This window comes from Odontesthes bonariensis, chromosome 17, assembly GCF_027942865.1.
Source record: "Odontesthes bonariensis isolate fOdoBon6 chromosome 17, fOdoBon6.hap1, whole genome shotgun sequence".
NCBI classification, from domain to species: Eukaryota; Metazoa; Chordata; class Actinopteri; order Atheriniformes; family Atherinopsidae; genus Odontesthes; species Odontesthes bonariensis.
Genome location: NC_134522.1, coordinates 5153138 through 5168402, shown reverse-complemented (window position 1 = coordinate 5168402; position 15265 = coordinate 5153138). Strand labels below are relative to the sequence as shown.

The 15265-nt window shown below is 41.3% G+C and overlaps 1 protein-coding gene across 2 annotated transcripts in view; it reads left to right on the top strand.

Moving 5' to 3' along the window:
* sntg2 (syntrophin, gamma 2) overlaps nucleotides 1–15265 on the top strand; it is a 144208-nt gene that overhangs the window by 94297 nt on the left and 34646 nt on the right. For both annotated transcript variants that reach the window (XM_075448207.1, XM_075448208.1), the window contains exons 11-14: nucleotides 317–355; nucleotides 1818–1931; nucleotides 9721–9792; nucleotides 11762–11971. In XM_075448207.1, coding sequence (XP_075304322.1) covers nucleotides 317–355; nucleotides 1818–1931; nucleotides 9721–9792; nucleotides 11762–11971 — 435 coding nt within the window. The remainder of the gene's footprint in view (nucleotides 1–316; nucleotides 356–1817; nucleotides 1932–9720; nucleotides 9793–11761; nucleotides 11972–15265) is intronic.

The window sequence follows — 15265 nt, the reverse complement described above, 5'->3', positions numbered from 1 at the left end:
CTTACTCAAACTCGCATACTAACTCAAAAAGTTAGTATGAGTAGTAGGAGAAGTATGCGGTTTCGAACACAGCCATATTTGTTTTGTATGCTTACAAGCGTCTTTAAATGTACATAAAATCAATACAATCAGTCGTTGTAGCTGTAGTTTTTTAGTCGATGTGCATGTTAAAACTATTTTCCACAGCATCTTGTTTGTTTGCTGGAGTCTTCCTGGATCCACGTAGTGTGACTTCATGTTAAGAAGAAGAAACCTTGTTCTGTAGCTTCTTTTGTACCTGTTTTTAACTGTTTTCTTTTGTTTGTTTCTCTTCTAGATAAAGATCATCAACAAATTCTGCTCTTCAGATGATCAGGTAACTGCCAAGTGTACAGTTATATAAAGTTATTTATTGCATATTTATGTAAAGAACAAACTAAAGAGCCTAAAAATTGGGCTTAGGGAAGGCAGAAAGAGAATCACAAATGTGTGACTAGTTTGAATCGCATTACTGGTGGGGTTAGCTGTGGTTTTAAAACCGGGTCAGCGGGGAATTGAGCACAGGACCAATCAGACGAGCAGGGAAGCTCAGACGTGTAATTTCCTTAAATGAAACCGAGCCAAACAAGTTGAGCAGAAAGGATGTTGGGCCGAGAACTCTGTGGGTGGCAACAGTGATGGAAGGGGAAGGAATCCCACTGAAACTGGGTTTTTCATAGGGCTGGGCAACGGTTAAAATGTTTAATCTAATTAATCACATGATTTCCCTGATTAATCACGATTAATCGCATTTGTACGCAAAATCCAAAAATGAATCCAAAAGTAGTGTATAGCTTTTAGCATTTAGCTTTATTTTAAATGTGCTGCCATATGAATGAAAGTGCCATAACATTTGTTGTGCAAACACACTTTTAACATCAGCATCTTTCTGTAGTTTTTATGTAGAAGCCTCGCTCCACTGTCTGTTTCCTTGAATGACTTGCTGCTATCAGTTGTGTGTTTTGCCTTTAAGTGATATTTTAGACTGGAACTACTACGCTGAGAAGACAATTCAACTTGGCAGTGTTTACAGATGACTTTGGTTCTGTCGACTCCGCCGTCTGGAAGAACTTTAAAATGAAAATGGCCGAGTAAAAGTTCCGTACCCTTCTCCATGTTTGGTGGATCCGCCGATTACTTTCTTTTCCTGTTCCACAGCAGACAGCAGCAGACTTTTACAAAATAAAAGCCTGTGAGCAACACACTTTTACAAAATAAAAGCCTGTGAGCAACAGACTTTTACAGAATAAAACCTGCGTTAATGTGCGATAAAATATTTATCGGCGTTAAATAATTCACAAGTTAACGCAATAATAACGGGTTAACTCGCCCAGCCCTAGTTTTTATGTGTTCAATGAGGGGAAGGAAACCCAGTTTGCATCTTGTCTGTGGGTCGGTGAGTGCTTGGGACCGCTCCTGAGAACAGATCTTGTTGGACGTTTGCACCAAAACAGTTTGATCTCCACACAACTGCAGCTCTGCTAATGTCTGTTCAGACGATCCATTTGGAAAGTTGGAAGGAAAATAAACCGTTTCAGTCTCAGGTTTTGGCAGTGAAGCTAATAAAACTGTGCAACTCAGATGAGAAGTGAGAATCGGCCAATCTGGTGCAGATCAAAGGTAAACAGTTGCAGTGCAGCACCACCCTACTGAGGGATTTCTCCTCACTTCTGCCTCCTGTTTAATTAATTGACTTTGGCAGCACTTATTTAGCTGCTCTGCTCTGTTGACCTGAGCAGGAACCGGTTGTTTTCCATTTAACCGTGATCAAACTGACCGTGTGCATCTCCTCTCCGCAGGTTGTCCACATGGGCTGGGCGGGCGAGAGTCCTGAGGGCAGCGCCGCTCCAACTTCAGCCTTCAAGTTCCTGGCACTGAGAGGACCATATTTTTATATCTTCAAAAGTCCTCCGGTAATCAGTCTGTCTTCCCTTTCCTGATCAACACGCTCCTCATTTGTTCCTTTAACAGAAACGAAGGTGTGTGAGAGCAGCCCATGTGTGGTGGTTTGGTCTGAAGTCTCTCTGGTCCTCATGGCTCAGAACTCGGTTCAGCTTTGAAACGGGAGAATTTTTGGAAAATGCTGCGATTTCATGCTGCTGCTCGCTGGTCTTTGATTGTCCCCTCGCTGTGTCGCACGTTTTAAAAGCTAACAGCACGGGTGAAAGAATAAAAAGAGGACACGATCGTTGGTGCATTTACAGTAAAATCAGCCTGTGTGGGGTTTAAACCTGTTTCCATCATAATGATGCCAGATGCTGCACATCAGCATCATCACAGTCGCACTAATTAAGGCCTTTGAGTATATTTTGTATTTAAAATATGTCAACACGTGTTAAATATCTTAGTTTGTTCCATGATATTTACCAGAGTGTTAGATGCTGGTGATTCCTGATCAGCCTAATTTCTGGATGTTTCCTTTCTTTAATATTTTAAGGTGGTCTTGATCAATCGTTCTCCAGATTTCTGAAGGTCTTCCAGAGTTTTTCTTTGGATTTTTTTTCAGATTTTTCACTCATTTTCTGTCCAGAGGAATGTGTTTTTTCTTTATTAAGTCACTTAACTCTGAGCTATGAACCATTCAGGCAGGAAAAAGGCTCCTAACTCAAGGGATGAACCAGTGTTGTGTCCAACTTAACAAAGAAGCCGTTTTAAACTGGATCTTTAGGCACTTTGTTCCCAGCAGCCTGTCACAGAGACACATCATTTGTTCCCATTTCTTTAGCTGCATCTGTGAAAAACAGCTTCATAGTTTCAACTTTTTTGTACATTTAAGTTAAAACTGCTTTCAGTTACCAAAAGAGTCAAATTAATATAAGAAATTCAGTTTTAAAAAAATCCTAATCCCAAAAAAATGAACGTTATCACGTCTAAAAGTAGAAAAGTTGGAAAAAAACAGACAATAATCAAGAAAAAGTGAATAAGATTCTATTTAAAGCTTATAAAAGGAATATAAGATATAATCTAATGACTAATTATGGAACAATTAATATAAATGAAATGATTAAACTGCTTTATGCCACCAGAAATGAATAATCTAGAAGCTCTTTGTGGGTTTTAGACTGGAATTAAGATTTGTTCCCATTTCTTTAGCTGCATGTGTGAAAAACAGCAAAGATAACACAGTGTGACAGACAGAAAACAGGATTTCTGCAGCAACAAGGTGATTCCCAAAGAGCTGTTAGCTGAAAACTTGGCATATCTCAGCATGGTGTGCAGTGTGTCCTTAAAACATTTGAGGAAACTGGACAAGTGGAGGACAGAAGAAGAAGTGTCAGGCCTAAAGAACTATCTCCAGCAGATGAACAGGATCTGAAAGTGATGTCCTTAAGAAAGAGGAAAACATCCAGCAAAGACCTGACACAGGAGCTGAGAGATGCATCTGGACCTTCAGCTGATCCATCTGCTGTTGGCCCAAGCCTCATCAGAAATGGGCTCCATGGAAGGGTGGCTGTCAGGAAGCCGTTCTTAAGGAAGGGAAACAGGGAGAAAAGGCTGAGCTGGGCCAAAGGACACAAGAAGTGGGCTGAAAATCAGTGGCAGCAGGTCTGATGGAGGGATGAATCCTCCCCAGAGCCCGGAGCTCAACATTACTGAAGCAGTGTGGGATCATGTTGGCAGAGAAGGCAACAAAAGGCAGCCCACATCCAAAGAAGAGCTTTGGGATGTCCTTCAAGAAGCCTGGAGAACTATTCCTGAAGACTCCTTAAAGAAAGGACAGAAAGCTCGTCTGAGAGGGTTCAGGCTGTGCTGGAGGAGAAAGCAGCTCAGAGCAGATATTCACTTTAAAGCTGCTCAGAGCTGAACTAACTCTGGTTCTGCCTCAGATTCTGGGTTTATGTTCATGTTGGAACATGTTTCAGTGAATCTCTGCAGCTGTTACCATGGAAACATCTGCAGATATTCACTTTAAAGCTGCTCAGAACTGAACTAACTCTGCTTCTGCCTCAGATTCTGGGTTTATGTTCATGTTGGAACATGTTTCAGTGAATCTCTGCAGCTGTTACCATGGAAACATCTGCAGATATTCACTTTAAAGCTGCTCAGAACTGAACTAACTCTGGTTCTGCCTCAGATTCTGGGTTTATGTTCATGTTGGTGCATGTTTGAGTTAATTTCTGTGCCTATTTCCTGTTTTCCTGGTCTATTATTTATTTATTTATTTATTTATTTATTTTTAAATTGATTTAGTCATTTATTATTATAATTATTATTAGTTAGTAGTAGTATTTTTATTATAATTGGTATTATTGTTGTTGTTAATACACAATCAATGTAAATATTAATAATTTTTTTGAGCTACTTGACTAATTTGAATTTCCCCCATTGGGGGATGAATAAAGTGTTTTTCTTTTCTATATTTAAATATAATTAGGGTTAACTCTTTTGTACTGTTCTGTATTAATCTTTAATATTTTCCTTAAACTCGATCAGTTACATGTTTGATCCTCTCCTTCCTGAAGTCTTTGCGTTACTGAATAATAAGTTGAATGAAACCGTTCTTCACACAGTGAGATGCCGAGTCTCTGCTGCCCTCCCTTTCTGTCGCCCTTTACGCAGTCTGACAGGTTATTGTGGCTCTCTGTTCTGATTGTTCCCAGAGTAGTTATCCGTCTGCACCTTTTCTGAGTTATTTCTGAGCATCGAGGGCAGTTTTTCAGGCTGTGTTTGAGGCCTCTGAACGCGTTTCCTGACAGTAATTGTTGAGCTTTAATAAACCAGAGTGTTTATAGGACTCGTGTTGGTGACCGTAACTGAAAGATAAGGAGAGTAGACGAAGTGAAGGGGGAAGAATTGTGTTATTTTTAGGCATGTAAAGAGTCGAAGCTTGTACTTCACATCATGTTGAACTGCAGGACAAATGGGAACAGAAAATGCCAACATACCTGAGTGGTATGTGGGGGAAGGAGCTTGTTTTTATATGAATTCTTGTTCCAAGTTGAGAGGAAAGGCAGCCAGATTAAGGTTTGGCAGACTTCCAGTGATCCATCATTAACTATCACGTCGGTATCGGACAGACGAAGGCAAATAACTCTCCAAATCCCGCCGTTCTCGGCTCTTAGTATCTCCTCATTACAAACGGCAGATAACACCTCGAACACTGCAGACCAAAATAAGAACGGGACAGCTCTGAGTCATGCGATACAGTGTCCTCATCGTGGGGACAGCAGACCTCATCTTGACCCGGGAAGTGGAGCTTTCCCATCAGCCTCGGACTGAAATAAACCAGCACCGTTCAGAGGACTGTTGGAGCTGCAGACATGTTGAAAACCTGCGGTCGTAGTTCATCCATCGCTGCCTGAAGGGATTCGGTGAAGGAGAGAGCACGTCGAACCTCGTGTGGGGGCAAAGCAGCTAAATTAGAAACTGAAAGGCATCTGTTGAAGTGGTGAAAGAAATTTCGAGCGAATTGGTTCGCCCCCCTGCTCCCTGGTTGCAGTCGTACGACGGCCCAAAGAAGAGCTTTGCTAACGTTTTCGCTGCTAACGTTAGCTGTGGCTGCACTCGCCACTGGGTGCTTTGCGTTGATGTGTTTGGCTAAACTTGAGCTGCTTCGGTGGTTAGCAAACTCCTTCTTCCAAAGAACGCAGATCACTTTATATTTATCAATGGTGCCGTTGGGGCGTTTGTGAAAATGTAAATTTTCCATTCATTGGAAAGATTTTGTAAAAGGGCAACTCGCATAAAGAAACAGTCAATTTAGATTGATGCGATTAAAAACGATTAATTAATCGCGATTAATGTGAGTAATTAATCGCGATTAAAACGATTCATTAATCGCAATTAACGCGATTAAAAACTATTAATTAATCGCGATTTAAAAAACGATTAATTAATCCCAATTAATCGTGATTAAAACAAGTAATTAATCGCGATTAAAAACGATTAATTAATCGCAATTAAAACGATTGATTAATTGTGATTTAAAAACTGCTTTGAAAGGCTGCAGGAAATGTCACTGAGGTCTTTTTTTAAAATGAAGGTGGTGCTTTAAAGAAAAGAAAAGTAGCTGCAGCCGGGGAGCAGGTACGAGTTTTTAAGGCTTGTTTTTGAGGCAGACGAGGTCCAACGAGTCCCGCTAATCGTTAGTGAGAGATTTGATTGATTAATTACTTTAATTGATGTGTTGTGGAGGAAACTTGAGTTGCGGTTGCGTAACCGAAGGCGTCCCACAGCTGCTGGATTGTGAAATGCCAGACGTGGCTTCGAGCTTTTTGTTTAAATACGGTAGAAGCCAACGTCCCCGATGCAACGGGATGGTTTTTAGTGCACGTCGTGCCGTGCAAACATGACCCGGAAACTCCAACCGCTAAACAAGCTCCTCTTTGGGTTGTTTTTTAAAGATGAAGAGGATTTCTTTCCAGCTCTTTTCTCTCACAAACAGCTCGATATGGTTGCAGGAGCGGGTGGGAGGTTCCAGTGTTACTCTGGGTCTATTGACGTGTTTTTGTTTTGAAACTAGTTGGACATCGAGCTGCAGGATTCCAGGTTTGGGGTGTAGAGATGAGACTTCTGAGGTTGGTGAAGCTGGGAGAGAAAACGGTTACTGTCTAAAGACCAAAACCCTGAGACAAACGGGTAATAACATGAACTAGAAAGAGCTGTTCCTGCGAAACAGCTGTGAGAATGCTTATGAGCTGAATGGGGTTGGCTGACCATCCTAAAAAAGCTGAAAATAGTTAAAATTTAGAAGAAGTCAAGTGAATAATACTTAAAATGGCCGCAGTGTAAAATAAAGCAGAGGAGTGGCAGAGAGATTTTCTCACAGTGATGGGTAAACAGGTGCAGCTGAAAATTCAGCAGAAAATGGCTGAATGGGATACTATGACCTCCTGTGAGAAAAATTTAATAGCCAGGAATATAATTTGAAAACCGTCAGAAGCAGAAGGCTTAGAGGAACGCGGGAATGTAGTTTTTATTTCAATTGAGTGAAAGACTTCTAAATGGCAGCAGGTTGAACACACTTGAAGCTGTGTTTTGAGTACTACCAAGCTTTACATTGGAGTTAGTGAGAGAATTTGAGAGGATTTGAGAGATTGTTCTCGCTTCAAGGCTCAAAGCTGAAATTCTGTAATTGTGAGCTCTTCAGTAGTTACATTGGCTGAAAGAGGACAAATTTTCCTACATTTTAAGGTATAATTTGTTTCTGTCAGTGTAAGAAAGTTAAAGGAATTTGTTTGAATATCAGAAAAAGCTGAAAATGACCAGTGCGCCATTCTGCTGGCTCTTCATTCATAAAAACCAAGAAGGAGCTAAATGTTCATGTTTTTGAAACTGTCATATTTTAAAATTGGCTGAAGATTTGAAAAAGCTGAAACAATTGTTAATAGCTGAATGATTGGTGAACATTTTAAAGTTTGAATGGTGTCTCTAGCTGAAAGTAAGCTGAAGTAGTTAAGATTGAAAGAGGAGGAAGCTTTTTTAATTATTTGAAAGGATTCACCATTACTTTTAAAGGGAGGAAAACTTACACAAAAACCTTAATATTTTAAAAAGTGTAAAAGTTAGAAACGCCAAAAGTCATTACACACATCTCCAGAAAGAGCTGAACATTTTGATTTCAACATTGGTGAAAGTATGCAGAAGTAGTTAAATGGCAAAAAATGTACATTATTGTGAGAATGCCTTAAAGCATTCTCACAATAATGTGTCTCTGCTCTGTTAAAGTGTCCAAAAGCCAAAGAGCCGTCAGTCATTCTGTGTTTTAGTTTTAGCTGTTGGGTCGAAATGTTTTCTGGATTCTGAGCAGATTCAACAGCTAAAGATGTCGGTGTGGAAGACGAGGACAGATCTGACAGATCTGAGTCCTCGTCTGGATCATTTTCAGAGGATTTTATTCATGATGGAAAGATATAGCTTGGTTTCAGTCACGTGGTCGTAAGGGGGCGCGGTTTTCAGATGGTTGTCAGGAAGTGAATTCTGCCCATAGAACTGCAAGCAAGATGCCCGTGTTTTGTGCTGTTTACGGCTGCTCCAACCGTTCTACCCGAGAAAAGGACAAAAGTTTTTTTAGAATACCAAAAGTGGTCGTACACAAAGGTGAGAAATATAAAAAGCTAACAGAACAACGCCGTAAAAAATGGATTTTAAACCTCCGTCTGCAGTCGGGAGGAGCAGAGTCTGTTTACTCTCGTGTCTGCAGCGACCACTTCGTCAGAGGTATGTTTGCTAACTGCTAACTTTGTTTTTGTGGCTGTGTTTATATAGCATTGGGGTGTTGTTAAATACTCATTTACTTAGTAATGATTATTAAAGGATGAAGCTCAAGGAGGACCAACAAACACGGTCGGCATGTGCAGTGGCTATGTTGGATCTCCAGCTGAGACAGCTGAGAGCCCGGGTCTGATGCAGACAGCCGAGCATCCAGCTGACAACCCACAATCAGAGGGCATCAGTGGGAATGGAACATTAGATCATCCTTTGCTCTCGTTGAAGAGATGCCTCGGATTTCGGCTAAGTGGTTTCATAACCGAGCTTGACCGTCGGAGCCCAGTCTATCGACTCAACGTCACCCAAAGCGCTAGGGACGCCTAAAAAGTCACAATGAGGCCCATATTAGACTACCGTAAACTTAATAATTAGCAGTTAGCTAACATACCTCTGACGAAGTGGTCGCTGCAGACACGAGAGTAAACAGACTCTGCTCCTCCCGACTGCCGACGGAGGTTTAAAATCCACTTTTTACGGCGTTGTTCTGTTAGCTTTTTATATTTCTCACCTTTGTGTACGACCACCTTTGGTATTCTAAAAAAACTTTTGTCCTTTTCACGGGTAGAACGGTTGGAGCAGCCGTAAACAGCACAAAACACGGGCATCTTGTTTGCAGTTCTATGGGCAGAATTCACTTCCTGACAACCATCTGGATTTCGCGCGTTCGCGATGCAGCACTATGACGTCACGTGAAACCCTCCTATTGGCAGCCAATCAAAGCTTTTGTGCCTTTAATGGACAGGACAGTTGGAGAGAGACAGGAAGCAGGGGGCAGAGAGAGGGGGAACAACATGCAGCACAGGGCCGTCCGATGCGGGACTCGAACCGGGGCCAGCTGCAGCGAGGACTATAGCCTCTGTACATGGGGCGCCTGCTCAGCCCACTACGCCACCGACCGCCCCTATTCTTTTAATTTTTTGTTTTAAATTTTCTGTACAGCACTTTGGTCAACTGAGGTTGTTGTAAAGTGCTTTATAAATAAAATTGGATTGGATATATATGTATGTTTTTTACCATGTCACCATTCTGTGGTTGTAACGATGAAAGGAAGCTGCCGTTTGAGTCAGACAAACGTGTTAAAAATCCCCCATTTATCTATAATGTTGGAGGTTTTAGTTGTTTTCTGCGGTGAAAAACGTGCTTTGATCTTTTAACCACGTGGTTCCTGATTCTGCAAACTGAGCGCGTCCTGATGGAGGTTTAAACTTTAACAACCCTCCTGATATGAAGACAGTTTCCTCCTCCGTGCGCCCTGCACAACAATGACATTGTGAACTTGTAACGCGCTCTTTGTGTTACTTTCAGTATGCAAATGTCCTCCGGATGCAGGATGAATCCGTCCTGATCCCCGACGCTGGCAGTCACGCCGGAGCCACCTGTCTGACCTTCATTTGCATTTAATATTTGGATTAGAAGGAGCTGCCAGCAAGTGCAGAAAAGCTTGTTGTGATAAGCCGCCTCCTCATCAAACTCTTGATGTTTACTCCTCAGATCAGTGCCGCCGACTGGGGACAAGCCGAAACAACATATGACCTCTATGAGGTTCTTTTCAAGGTTCACAAGGTAGTTAAGAGGAGTGTGCTGCTGTTTGTGTCTGTGAACGCAGCAGAGATGGGGACTCAAGTCGCTGTGACTTGGACTCGAGTTGCTGTTTTGATGACTTGTGACTTGACAAAAAAAGAAAAGACTTGACACTCGACTCGGACTTGGAAGTTAAAGACTCGGCACTTGACTTGACTGGAGACACGATGACTTGAATGACTTGAATGACTTGAGTGTTATTCAGTTCATGTTTTCAGTTTGAATATAAAATTAATAAATTGATTAAAAAAATAAACTGGATTACCCGGTAGGAGCGCAGGCTCAGAATGGCGCCATGATTGGATCCCTACCCTGTCAGTCAGCCATGCCCTCTCTACATACCTTAGTGTTTATTGGAGAGAATAAACTCATATCAGATATGCATCAACATGTCAGCGGGACCGAGAGTCGTTGGCTTCGGCTTTCGTAATCACCATTTAACGGCAAAAGACGGAACATTCTGACCAGTGAGTGCTCGTCAAATGAGCTAATATTATCCTGTTAGCCTAGTCGGTAGTTAGCTAACGTTAGCTTGATATGATACGGGGTGGACAGGTTGGACATGTTGGCCAATGATGTTTACTGACAGTTACTTATATCTTTGTGTTTTCACTTTATTAAGATCAGATTCTGCAGGTAAAACTGCAAAAATAAGGTGACTTGACTTTGACTTGACCAAGAAAAAATTACTTGAGACTTACTTGAGACTTGAAAGCTAAGACTTGGGACTTACTTGAGACTTGAAAGCTAAGACTTGGGACTTAGTTGAGACTTGAAAGCTAAGACTTGAGACTTACTTGGGACTTGAAAGCTAAGACTTGGAACTTACTTGAGACTTGAAAGCTAAGACTTGGGACTTACTTGAGACTTGAAAGCTAAGACTTGGGACTTAGTTGAGACTTGAAAGCTAAGACTTGAGACTTATTTGGGACTTGAAAGCTAAGACTTGAGACTTACTTGAGACTTGAAAGCTAAGACTTGGGACTTACTTGAGACTTGAGAGCTAAGACTTGGGACTAACTTGAGACTTGAAAGCTAAGACTTGAGACTTACTTGAGACTTGAAAGCTAAGACTTGGGACTTACTTGAGACTTGAAAGCTAAGACTTGGGACTAACTTGAGACTTGAAAGCTAAGACTTGGGACTTACTTGAGACTTGAAAGCTAAGACTTGAGACTTACTTGAGACTTGAAAGCTAAGACTTGGGACTTACTTGAGACTTGAAAGCTAAGACTTGGGACTTACTTGAGACTTGAAAGCTAAGACTTGGGACTTACTAGAGACTTGAAAGCTAAGACTTGAGACTTACTTGGGACTTGAAAGCTAAGACTTGAGACTTACTTGAGACTTGAAAGCTAAGACTTGAGACTTACTTGGGACTTGAAAGCTAAGACTTGAGACTTACTTGGGACTTGAAAGCTAAGACTTGAGACTTACTTGAGACTTGAAAGCTAAGACTTGGGACTTACTTGAGACTTGAAAGCTAAGACTTGGGCCTTGAGACTTGAAAGCTAAGACTTGGAACTTACTTGAGACTTGAAAGCTAAGACTTGGAACTTACTTGAGACTTGAAAGCTAAGACTTGAGACTTACTTGAGACTTGAAAGCTAAGACTTGGAACTTACTTGAGACTTGAAAGCTAAGACTTGGAACTTACTTGAGACTTGAAAGCTAAGACTTGGGACTTACTTGAGACTTGAAAGCTAAGACTTGGGACTTACTTGAGACTTGAAAGCTAAGACTTGGGACTTACTTGAGACTTGAAAGCTAAGACTTGGAACTTACTTGAGACTTGAAAGCTAAGACTTGGAACTTACTTGAGACTTGAAAGCTAAGACTTGGGACTTACTTGAGACTTGAAAGCTAAGACTTGAGACTTGCACATGTGTGACTTGGTCCCATCTCTGGAACAGAGAATCGGCTTTTCCCTGACTGAGCTTTGGTGTTCCAGCTGTGGATGACGGAGGACTGCTGGCTCCAGGCGAGGCTCTACTTGGGGCTGGAGCACTCGCCCGAGCAGCAGGACAGCGAGTCGCTGTGCTTCAGCATCCTGGTCGGCCACGGCCAGAGCCACACCTTCAGGGGGGAGCTGGCCACTGACCTCGCTATCTGGGAGAAGTCCTTCCAAAGAGCCGTCTTCCTGGAAGTGCAGCGGATACGAGTGAGTATTTCCACCAATGACACGGCACATCCAGACAGCTGTGGCTAATTTCAGGGGGGTTGGTGGTTGGATTTCTTGCCTCTCCACACGCCCAAAGTGTCTTCTTGGCAAGACGGGGGGCGCATTAAGCTGCTCCCGTCTGCAGGTGAGCGCCGTATACGGAGCCATAAAAGTGCAGCTCATTAATCACTTTATAAAGTCTAAGTGCTTTTGTGTTTTGAGAGCCAGAAGGCGAATAAATACCACCAACAGTCTTAAATGAGAGTGTGTAGAATACAGAGATGAAAAGGTCCCACATTTCACCAAATGGAGACATTTTTAAATCCAGGTTAAAAACATTTCTCTTCTCATGTGTCTATGCATGAAATCTGCACGATATCTTTGAATTTATCTGGACTGTTGCTTGTTTTTAAATTCATTTAAATTATTTTATTTGTTTCTCTTTATATTCTTTTATGTATTTTTAATGCTTCTTCCACTCCCTGCTGCAATGCTTTTATTTTTTATAAAGCACTTTGAATTGTTTTGTACATGAAATGTGCTATACAAATAAATTTGATTTGATTTGATAAATCAACAATAATTTGTCAGTGCATGCTGACAGCCATGTTAGAAATGTGCAGATATTGGTCCGTTTGAGTCGATCCAGGTGCAGAAAATAAAAGCTCGACCCTCACAGAAGCTTCCCAAACACCAGCCCGAACAAAAGCTTTTCATCTGCTGACACACTGAAAGGTTAGAAAGTTACGCTCGGCTCTTTGTAGCTGAAATTTCTGATGAAAGAAAGTGGTGAATGCAGTCATCGGTTTTAAATATCAAGCCAAGTGAGACGTTCATGCAGAGCAAATATTGATCCTGTTGCAGTGAATGACCGTGCATGCAGCTCTGTTCTGTATTTCTACTTCTGATCCACATCTACACATTGTTTTTAGTAAAAAAAAAAAAAAAAAAAAGATTTTTATGTTAAAAACTTGTCAGAATGGCGCCGCCCTGGAGGCAGCAGCCTGCTTTTTTCTGTGAAAACACAGATTTCTGAAACACGTTTCTGCGCTGGTTTGGATGCTGTGACTTCTGCTGGTTTTACATCTGTTACTATGTGTAACCGTGGAAACGGGGAAGTTGTCGGAGCAGCTAACTAAGTAATGCCTGGAATAAGACCTCAAATTCAAGATGAGTGGAAATGAATGGATTAAAGCTCCAGTAATTCTCCGTTGCCCATACCTCCTTTAATGGTCCTCTTCGTTTGGGTCGTCTTCCCCGAACTACAACTATGAATCATGAGCACAGTGTTGTTCATTAACTCGTTCATATTTTGGGTAAACTCTAACTGAACGTACTGTGTTTTTGCCTGATGAAGGTTATTGTGAGCGCGCTCATTCTGGCGTTTGTGAATGGCGCCCTCACAGTTTAACTTTGTTCAAGAGTGCCATATTTCCATGGAGCATACCAGGAAAAATTCTGGCTAAAAGACACCATAAACAGGCCTTTTTTAATTTATTTTTTTTTAAACCTGGACCTTATTTATGGCATCAAATACGTTCATCTACTCACTGATAACAGTGAAAGTCGGAAGATATTTAGATCACAGGAGATCTGCGTATATCCATATAACGGGAGAAAACAGGCAGTCAATACAGCCTCTAAATAAGTTATTATCTGTCTTTATTTCATCAATACTTAAAGACCAATGAATGAATAAATTAGTTAGCTCAGAGCTGCCGTGTTGTTGTTATCCGGAGTATCGGTGGGCTCATATGGGGCTTTCTACACACGCGTCTACTAGGATGACGTCATCAATGCGCGCCGCTGCAGCACAGCTCATTCACTCCGGTAAGGACGTCCATCGTACTCAAAGTCGTTGTCTAAATCTGATAAATATCCTGCCATGTTGCACAAAACGAGCAGCAGCAAACACAGAAAAAACCGAACTTCCCCTTTAAGAGGAGTCTGTTTCCTCTGTGAAACCCCCGTAAGACCCTCCTGTTTTTGTTTCCACAGACTCAGATCCACACTTTCAGCTCTTGCCGTTGAAGTTTGTTGTGCAGCTTCCGTTTCCCACTTTAGACCGTGGCGCTTTCTCGTGTTCGCTGTCCACGCTGGCGGTGACTTCTTTGGTGCTCGAGGCTTTCTCTGTCGTCGGCTACAGTTGTTGTGTGTTTGGAGCAGTGATTTCCTCTTTTTTTTTCAATTCAATTTTATTAACATGACAGTGCATATTATTAACAGTACGTCTGTAACATGTAAGGTTGCCGACTCCCTGAAAAATAAATAAGGGACCCCTCATTAGACGGGCCGGCCGACCTGATTGCCTTCCCCCTTCCTAGCCTGGTGAATTTTTTAGCCCCTTTTTTTGTGAGTGAAACAATTTTTTAACTATTTGACTCAAACCTGAATTGAATTAGATGCATGTTTTTGAGTGACATGAACACCTGGAAAACTAATTATTATCCAGCAATTCACTTTAATATAAAATAACAAAATTAACTGAATAAAATAAGTATCTTTCTTAAAGGAGAAGTTCGTTTTTTGTTTGTTTTTTTAACCTGGACCTGTGTCTTTATTTCACCAATACTTTAAGACGAATGAATGAAAAAATGTTTTTTACCCCGTTTGAGTAAAAGTACTATTGCACTCTTAGCTCAGAGCTGCCGTGTTGTTGTTATTTTGTAGCAGAGTGGTGCAAAAAGTCTACATGTCTGTTCATCATTAAGTGGTTTCAGAGTTACATGGTTCTGTAAAAGCATTCAGAAAACAGTACAGCAATGTACTGATATTAGAAAATGTAGTTTGTACTTTTAAAAGTAAGTTCTTCAGTATTTTAACTTGAGTAAAATTGAGTATGCTGCTTTGTTGTCTTCCGCTATCTTCTCAGTAATTCCTCGACCAATGGGATGAGCGTATTCTCGTGTGTGACTATGCTATCAGCTCATTGGTCAGTCACCGAGCAGGACAGGGCCTGGGCAAAAGTTTACCGTACATTTTCATATAAAGCCCCCTGTTATTAATTTCCATTGGCATGATACTGACTATTTTTAGATTCTCACAGTAATACGGGACAAAGTGCGTCCCTTTTTAGCTCAATACGGGACGATTGGCAACCCTAGTAACATGCCAGAGTTAGCCAAAGGCTAGTTTTCATCTGTAGTCCTGGTGGCCTGTTGTACAATGGCCCCCTAAAAAAAAACATGGAATGTTAAACAATAAAATCATCAACGATTAAGAACGACATATTAAAACGGTGTTAGTTCATAATAGAGAGAGCAACAATGATGGTGGGAAACAGTAAGATACAAG